The 9,326-nt window shown below is 37.4% G+C and overlaps 1 protein-coding gene across 1 annotated transcript; it reads right to left on the bottom strand.

Moving 5' to 3' along the window:
* Positions 1-5,912: 5,912 nt before the first annotated feature.
* Positions 5,913-9,102, bottom strand: LOC107093895 (potassium channel subfamily K member 15-like). The gene is made up of 3 exons (XM_015389218.1): positions 8,820-9,102; positions 6,288-6,859; positions 5,913-6,155 (listed from the first exon to the last, which is right to left on the bottom strand). The coding sequence occupies exons 1-3, from the start codon at positions 9,100-9,102 to the stop codon at positions 5,913-5,915; spliced, it is 1,098 nt and encodes a 365-aa protein (XP_015244704.1).
* Positions 9,103-9,326: the final 224 nt, after the last annotated feature.

Here is a 9,326-nt window from a genome sequence, read left to right as displayed (position 1 = left end):
CATCCATCCATCCATCCATCCATTTATTCATAATAAAACAGAAACCCAAGCTTGTAGCACCATTCAATCCATCAACTGTCAGGACAAATTTGCAGCCTTTGGTAACTCCACAGGAGCTGCAAATGATCACAACTCAGGTAGAAGAAGCTGTATAAAGGAAAATTATATTAAAAAGACACTTGAGAATGAGGTAAAGGCTCTCCTTCTGACAGGTCAGCAACTCTAAAGATACAGCAAGAGACACAGTACATTCTACATGAAAACTGCATTCTGTTTAAATTGTTTAGTTACAGTTCAAATCTAAAACCAACTAAAATCCTTACTCAGAACTGTAAATCTGTAAACAAAGGATTCAGTATGTGGATCTGTAAAGCTGTGTGCGACAACTCCAAAAAGACCTGCAGCTGTAACTATAGCGAAAGTTGGATCTGAAATATTAACTCATAGGAGGGATGGTTTGCTGTTAGCTAAACTATGAAAACCCTCTACCATTGTTCATTTCTTTGTACTTCAGAATCACATCTTACTTTGTGTGTGTAGTTCTTCAACAAAACATCAAAGATTTTGTCTGAACTGTAACAAAATGCAAAAAGTTTCAAGGGATATGCAAACTTTTGCAAGCCATGGTAGATTTACAGCACTTTTTTGAAAATATTGGGCACTTTAGACAAGAAGTTTATAACTTTATACTACTGTTATTAAACAGTAGTATAAAGTTATGCAAAATCAGTGTTAAAAATATCTATACAATTTAAGGTCCTCGTAACTTCACTTGTATCTCTCTGCTTAAAAGTTCTATTACGCAGAGGTAAATTTACTACAACTGATCTTCTAAAGAAAGAAGATAAAAACTTACCAAGCAGAGGTGCTGATTTTTTTTAACAGACATGCATGACATAATGAAAGTGAGAAAATTGTATTTAATACAAAAATATTTGGTCAGGTTTTTCAGTTTGTGTGGTACTTGTCAACTGAATAAAGTAAAATACAATCTCTTGTAAAAATTGGAGGAACACTGAATATAAACTTTGTACTCTGGAGATGATGATTTTTATGCAACAGATCGCTCTGTCTGCTGGTTTTAGTATTGTTTGCTCCTCGCAGTTTATCAAGCTGAAAGCTGATCCATGTCTGGGCACATCACTTACTGAGCAGAACACCTATTCACACTCAAACAAGCGGTGCTCTAATTTCAACTTGTAGCTTCAGAGGGATTTTTCTACAGTAAACTGCAAGAATCACCTGTTAAATGTGAGATATTACACAGGTTCTTCTAGTAACCAAAAAAAGAAAAATAAATAAAATTTAAAAGACAAAATGCTAGAAGATACATTTATATAAGTGTCTTGGTTGAGCTTAACATGTCCAGGAGATCTGCCACAGTCCAGCAGTTTTGATGTTTTCATTTATTAGCCAACACTACCCTCTAGTGGTAAATTGGGAACAAGAAACTAGAACAGCATTGACTAATAATCAGAGCAGATCATTTCCATTATAGGTTTTGAAAAAATATATTCAAACATTTTCTTTTTTTTTTTACCTTTTTAAAATAAAAACCTGATGACCATATTTGTTTTTTTCTTTCACAAAGTAAAAAAATTACTTTTTTTAAAAATCTGAATATATGCACGCACTACAGCTAATATGTGTATATTTGCCTCTCAGGAAGCTGTAGAGAAATCGAACACTATATGGGCATCAAAAAGCCGTTGCATAAATCTAGCACTATATTTAATCACTCTTGGTGATAGAAATGATAACGCTAATTCCAAATGGTTGGTTTCAAACATGGCTTTTAAGGACACTCTTTTATTTTTTACATGATTAAGTTCAGGGTGATTAATGAAGCTTAATATCCTGCTTTATCTTCTACAAAGCTGGAGTTAAAGAGGGATTGTAATACTTAACGGAGTCAAGGTTTAAGCCATTTCTGCACTAATATTAGGTCACATTAAAAATGTATGAGAACAGCTTAACAGTACCATTGGCACTCCTTTTAGACGAGCCATTACCTTTGGATAATCTTAATTTATGCTAAATGGGAATGCAAGAGAGTCATCTGCGGCTGTGAAAAAATAGTGAATGCTTATTAATGTTTAGAAAAAAATAATTTCACAATCCCTAACAATCAATTTAATGTATTATTGGTCCAACTGTTTGGACAGATTTATTTAACTCCAGCTCTTTTGATTTCCTTTGTTTAATTTTTGCTTTTCAGTGCTGAAAAAATACGAACCTGGAATTACTCAAAACTATCAAAATCTTAAGTTACCACAATTTTACCACTTGTTCAGCTCAAAAACTAAAATAAATGTATCAATTAAGAAGAGAAAATAGAATAACACGACAGGCAAATCCAACAGGTTTTTATAACCTTTTAAACTTATAACCTTTTAAGCTTTAAACATTTTATCATTTTACAGAACTCGGTTTATCTCACGAGGATTAAAAAATACAAAAAAAAAAAACATATGTATATGGGAGAAGGAAATTTTAATCTTAGCATTAAAAAAAATTGAAATCTGTTTGTTGAGGTAAAAACCTGAGAAGCATCATCGTCACTAAATTTCCAGATTTAAATCCAATTAAAATCAAACTTCTTTGTATTGATAACAAAATCCTAAAAAAAATTTTTAAAAAGGCAGGATTGTTATGTGACAAACTGCTAAATAAGTCCAATGGTTATAAATGATTGATTATAAATAAGTACAATTAACTGTATAACTAGAGATTAAGTGCTTTACTTATATGTTGGCCAAAACCTGGCATATACTGGAAAGCAATCGGCATTTGCTGGCAGGCATTTCCAATTGTTGCAGTCTGGAAGTTTTGACCATTTACTATAGTGTGTACAGTGTCCGTCCTCATTTTCTGCCACACTGAGCAATAGGGCTAAATGTGTTACCTTGGGAACCAGCCAGAGCAATGAAGTGAACGTTCCTAAGAGAGAGCAGGGATGATTACTGACTGGAAAGAACTGAAGGTCACAGGTGACGGCATTGCTGGGAGTCTGAACACACCAGTCTTCTTAAAGATAAGCCCAGCTTACACATCTGCTGATTAAGCATACACATTCTGCATCTTTTATTATTTAGCTGGCCATTCGATACACAAAAGGCATTTGCCTTTCCCTTCCTGATTTATTCTTTCATTAAACAAATTGAAATATAAGATAAAGATGATTTGATTATTCCAACAACCTTTCTCAAATGTTAATTTCATGTATTAGGTTGAAAACAGCTGGCCCTTCATTAAAGCATTTCGATTTAAAGCCACATGCAGACCTGATTACAGCAGGACCTATAGAATTAGAGCTAACCAACAATGACTTGTTTTGCTAATAGACTCCTTACATGGTGGTCTTATAGGGCTGTCTACATTTATAGCAATTGACAATTTACTGCAAATTTGTTCAAATCCTGCATGTGTCTAAAACTGCATGTGTGGCGCCCCCTCGTGTTTAAAGAGTGTACTGTTTTTTGTTGGGTTTTTTTATCAGTTTTGGTATGGTCTCAAGCGATATTAATTTATTTTTCAAATATCAGACATTGGCCGAGTTAGGCTCTGCTATGGATAGTATAACAATTTTTAACAGAACCTGTCTGACAACATGAAGTAGGCCAAAAGATCTCCAGAAGCAACAGAGACAGCACACTACTCGCGTTTGATCTAACTACATTGACTTACTGTTCTTTTCAGGGTTTAAAACTCTATTGGTTATAAAATATCTTTATGGTCTTGCTCCAGCATACGTCTGAAAGTGTCAGAAATTGTCCTGCCCTTTCACAACCCCTCAGGCTGGTAAAAAGAGACCTTTGAGCCCCAGTTGGCCTCGGCAGACTGGCACACTGGTTCTGCTGGAGGTTTCTTCCCGTTAAAAGAGAGTTTTCCTCTCCATTGTCGCTACCTACATGCTTCGTGTGAGGGGTTGCCTTTGAGTCAATGAGTCAATGCAATCAGCTCGTTTTTACAATAGAATAGAAAAGAATAGAATAGAAAATTAATTTATTGTCCCACAATGGGGAAATTCCTTAGATAGAAAACTTTTAATCAATTTAACTGTATGATCTGGTTGAATTGTGTTTGTAAAGTGCCTTGAGATGACAGGTGTTGTGAACTGGTGCTATATAAATAAATTGAATTGAATTTAAATTGAATTTTAAGAGGGGACCACAAGAGACTGTCTGCCATTACACAATAAACAAGACTTTACATGTGATGCTAATTTTCAAAATCTGCTTTTTGAAAAAAGAAATATTTTTACATCGGCCTCTGATCCAGCACGAGATAAATAAAATAATTTCTTTATTTTCATTTTATTATTTTTCATATCATATTTTTTGTGTGTTCTCTTTGTATTTAAAAGAAGAGCTAACATGGTGGTTAGAGCAGGGAGCTTGGGTTATGGGAAAACTACAAGATTCCTAGTTTCAATCCCACAGACTAGAGTAAACCCCCAGAATGCTTCGTAGGTGCTGCACAGTAAAAGTGTATCACCCCCCAAATTGAGGGGTTAGATACAGAGAACACATTTCAATGAAATATATAATTGTAATCTCAAATAAAGACTTTGTTATTTTGTAAATTCTTTTGTGTGTTATATGTTCAAGGCTTTTATCAATTGAGCTGTTTTTGAAAGGATGATTAATAAAGTGGGTTTGGCTCTCAAAGTTGGTCCTCGGTGCTTCAGCAACTCATCCAGGTGTCACAGTCTTGGTTTTGTTATGTTTATTTTGAGTATTCAGCTTTGCTTTGCTTCTTGTCTTTGTGTTTAATTATTATTTTCTTGTTAGTTCCTGTCTTCCTGGTTTTCCATTTATTGTCCTCTGCTGCCCTCTTGTGTCCTCTTTCCCTAGCTCTGTTTTCTGCTCTGTCCTCACCTGTTTTCAATCATCTTGTTAGCCCTCTCTTTGTCTCTGTCCCCTTTAAACGCCCTCCCTCTTCAGTTCCCGTTTGCTGGATCCTCGTCTAACGTCTGTCTGCTTACCTCGTCTCTCCCTGGCTCCTAGAGTTTGGTTTCCCCTGATGTCTCCTTGGTTCTGGTTTGTTTTTGTTGGATTTTTGATTCCTGCCTCCGTACCTGAGAACCTCATTAAACCCACCTAAATTCACCTCTGCCAACTTGCCTCTGCATTTGGGTCCTGCAACCCAACACCAAATCCTGACACCAGGAAGTTAATTATTTAACTATAACAACAATGCTGGGCATAAAGGTAGTTAAGGTCAGAGCTTCTGTGCACTGTACCTAACTTTAAATAAAAATATGTATTCTGATATTTAAACATGGTGGTAGTAGTGTGATGGTCTGTGATTTATTCTTTAAGTAGCAGGAACCAAGGATTTTGCTTTCTAGCATAAAAATAAAATGTCAGATCATCAGTTTCTGACCTAAAGCTCTGATGTATTTTCCTCTGCAGCACAGCAATGATGCACCAATAAATCATCCTCTAACAGGCTAAAAAGGAAGGTTCTGGAGCATTTTGTCAAATTCTGGAATTGAATCTGATTGAAGTGCTCTGATATGGCGATAAACTTAGAAACCCTTGAATGCAGCTTGAACCAAATTATTCTCAAAGAAGTGAATCAGTGCTTCCTCACCACTGATTTGACAGACTGGAATTTAAAAAAAGTGCAACCATTCATTAGGAGTAGAACCAATTACTATTCTACCAGCTGATTTAGATATTTTTCTTTATTGTTATAACTTCTGAAATCATCGTTAGAAAATGTGACAAAAAAGGAAAGCAGAAGAAGTCTGTAAATCGGCACATACTTGTTCATGCCACGTTTTAGCATTTTGAAACCCTGAAGTGTATAAAAATATATCTTAAGATCAAACAGTGCTACATTTCAAAGTTTTTAAGTATATTTGAGGGTTTAATCTGTTCTGAAAGCCACAAAAGCCTCCTGGGTCAGAGTGACTTCCGTCTGATGTGAAGGTTGTTTTTCTTCCAACAGAGAGCTACAGCGCCGGGTGATGAAACAGTGTGAGAACTGCAGGAGACTTGGTCAACCCTGTAGGAGATGGAGGTGTAAAAAACAGGGTTGCTGTGGCCACATGTGTGTTCATGCTGCAGTTCGGTGGTGCTGCCACAAACATCCAGCCCACAGCACATGCAGGAGAACAGCTCCCTGAGTCTGCTGTGCTTAGGAGGCTCAGAACGTTCACACTCAATGAGTCTTAGGTCGTCTGTAGGAGAGGAGACCAGACTTGCACAGCTGCCGCCAGCCTCCAGTGGTAGGTTAAGGTTGAACCGGCTTTCATCTGCATCAGCTGTACGTCTTACCTCGACCAACTCTGCCTGTGCATTATCCGGTGCTTCCTCCTCCCCCTGCAGCTCCTTGGGTTCTAAAAGCTCCTCCTCTACACTTTCATCAGTACTTGCATCAGAATTCACGGTTAGAAACCTCAACACAACCAGGTTGAGAAATGCTCCGGTGACCATCAGTCCAACCAAGATGTACAGGAAGCAAAAGGCCACATAGGGCGATCGCTTCTGGAGGGCATCTTTCTTCTTCAGGGCAACAAAGTCCCCGAAGCCGATGGTTGTGAGCGTGACAAAGCAGTAGTAGTAGGCATTAAAGAAGCTCCAGTCCTCAAAGTGAGAAAAGGCTGCAGCTCCAATGCACAGGGTGCTAACACAGGACAGCAGACCCACCAGCACCATGTTTCCCATGGACACGTCCGTCTTCCTGAAGCCAAGCCCCTGCTTGGCTCTGCGCAGAAGATATCGGACAAAAGTGTTGATCCTCTCACCCAGACTCTGGAACATGACCAGAGTCAGAGGTATTCCCAAGACTGCATAAAACATGCAGAAGGTCTTGCCAGCATCGGTGCGAGGAGCAACATGGCCATAGCCTGAAAAATCACAATATACTGTGAATTAATAACTGAGAGGATATAAGTGCTTATGTTAATATCAAAAAGGTGCACTGGCTTCCTTCTTACTAATGGGACTAAACAGGGCTCTAGTTTCTGTTCTTTACTCTTTTTTTTTTACATTAAAATAAAATACAAAAGTTTCGTTCATTTGCTGGTGAAGATTCCCAGTCATACAGGTCATCGTCATTTAAAAAAAAAATTTAACTGACGAAAGGGGTCCACCCCCTTGGATTGGAATTGGGTTAATTTGTTTTAATCCTTTTAAAGTGATATACCCACTTGTCTCTGTTAACCTTAGAGGTTTAAAGCATCGTTAGGTCATAAAACAATAACTGAAATCTAAAACATTTCTCAAAGCACTCCTTAATCCATCTTTAAAAAAAAAGAAGGTGTAACTATATGGCATACAGTTATATATATGGCTATATGTAACTGTATGGTGTAACTTGGGATGGCAGGAAGCCTATAACTCCAGGTGAGCAGCACAGATCAACTGCTCAGGTGGGAAGTATTGATCCAAAACACATACTAAAGGTTTCAAAACTTGAGATTATTAAAATCTTGAGATTAAAACAGAGATTAAACTTTCTGCTGGAATACAACCCACAGCCAGAACTCCAGTGGAATTATTCAGCTCAAAGCTCCGTCAGACCAGCAGCAGAGTGGCATTTAAATGTACATGTTCATATTTTACAAATTGCGTATAAAATTCTTTCCCCTATAAGTTCTTTGAGTTGATCAATCTAAAAATACAAATCTTAATAAACCAGACAAATTTGTTGTTGATATTTGACAGTCTATCTTGCCTGAGGGGAAAATCCTGAGGAAAACAACAAATTTTATACACTCATAGTAAGTTAAATATAATATTAACAATATTAGTATTTGAATTATCAAACGTCCCCCAAAGCAAATAAGGTATACAAAATTATACAAATCTGAAAACAAGTCTTCCTGTAGCTTCATGATAAAACAGAATTTTATGTTCAATTAGTGCAGCTTCATGCGCTTGACTTATTCGTAACATCCTCACAATCTGTTTCACTAAGTGAAGTTTAAGTTGTTTCTGTCTGAGAGATATCCAAAGTAAGTGCCACCTGATAACTGATTTCACCATCCCTGGCAACAACATCCGCTGTCAATCAATAATGACTTTTCACATCCAAGTGTAGAAATTTTGGAAAACAATTCATTTGTGTGGGGTTTTATTGCAGCAGTATTTGAGGGTTGTTACCACAAACAGCCTGTTGACGTCTTGCATCTCTATTGGATTTAAGTTTGGCCTTTGACTAGGCCACTAAGCCCTTTTTTAATATATATAATAAAAAGGTAGATGTGTGGGTGTGTCTTGACTCATTTTAAGAGATAAAGAAATAATTAACATGAATTTTAAATGAAATTGTGAACAATGACGTTTGGTAAATACAAAATGTTGTTTTTGCAAAGAGAACGTTTTTTTATTACCTTTTTGTTGTAAATGAGCAGAATATAGAAAGCTATGTAGGATATTCTAAAAAAAAAAGGGATGTCAGACCCCATTTGACATGGGGCCACTTCAACATTAGAAGGTCCTTAAAGGGCCGGATGTGACAGCATAAATTGAACTTTTGACTTAATAATTTAATTTAAAAAGAACCGAAGTTTTGTAAAAATTGTATTTCTTGGATGTCTCGTTTTTTTTTTTGTTGTTGTTGTTGTTTTGTTTTTACTTTTTTGTTTTGTTTTGTTTTTTTCAGGGAGGATTATTCGATTTTTTTTTTATTATTTTTTTTTCTTTACTTTCAGTTTAAGGACTTTCGAGCAATTAATTTAACGAACACGTTTGGCTTTTTTCAACTTTAACAGCTGTCAGAATAAAATAGTTAAAACGCAGGATCTTTCAGAGAGAGAAAGCCTGGTAGACAATAGAAAGCGCTCCTATGAGGTGAGTTCCTACCTATAGTGGTGATGACGGTAATGGCAAAATAAAAAGAGCCGGTGAACTTCCACTGCTTCCCGCCGCGGTGCGGCTCCGACTGCAGGATGACTCTCTCCATCTCCCGGTAGTCCTCCTCTTTGAAGCCGTACTTTCTCTTCAGCTCGCTCAGTTTCTGCTCCAGGGCTCTTTTCCTGGAGCTCTCGCTCTCCGTCTCCAGCGCGTCGAACACGGCGGCTCCGATCAGCAGGTAGAGGAGCACGGAGAGGATGAGGAAGAGAGTCCTGATGTTCTGGCTCTTCATTCTAATAGAGAGCTGCTGCTGCTGCTGACGGTGATGATCCTCAAAGGCAGAAACCCATCTTGCAGGATTAAAGTGTCTGAGCGCCTTCAGCATTCAGGATTGGGGTAGAAGCTGTGATGTAAAATCTTAAACTTCATGGAAAGTTGAGCTTCATCTGCAGGGAGCTGATACCACCTCTGGTGTTAGTCCAGCCTGCCCAGAGAAAAGCTCACATGACATCATTC

This window comes from Cyprinodon variegatus, unplaced genomic scaffold (assembly GCF_000732505.1).
Source record: "Cyprinodon variegatus isolate N-32 unplaced genomic scaffold, C_variegatus-1.0 Scaffold452, whole genome shotgun sequence".
Lineage (NCBI taxonomy): Eukaryota > Metazoa > Chordata > Actinopteri > Cyprinodontiformes > Cyprinodontidae > Cyprinodon > Cyprinodon variegatus.
This window is presented reverse-complemented; position numbering and strand designations above follow the sequence as displayed.

Bases quoted from the DNA above. Each gene is read 5' to 3' on its own strand.
- LOC107093895 (XM_015389218.1), bottom strand. From the start codon at position 9,102: ATGAAGAGCCAGAACATCAGGACTCTCTTCCTCATCCTCTCCGTGCTC. The intron at 6,860-8,819 runs GTAGGAACTCAC...GTGATTTTTCAG, and splicing joins TACCGTCATCACCACTATAG to GCTATGGCCATGTTGCTCCT. The intron at 6,156-6,287 runs GTAAGACGTACA...GAACGTTCTGAG, and splicing joins CACAGGCAGAGTTGGTCGAG to CCTCCTAAGCACAGCAGACT.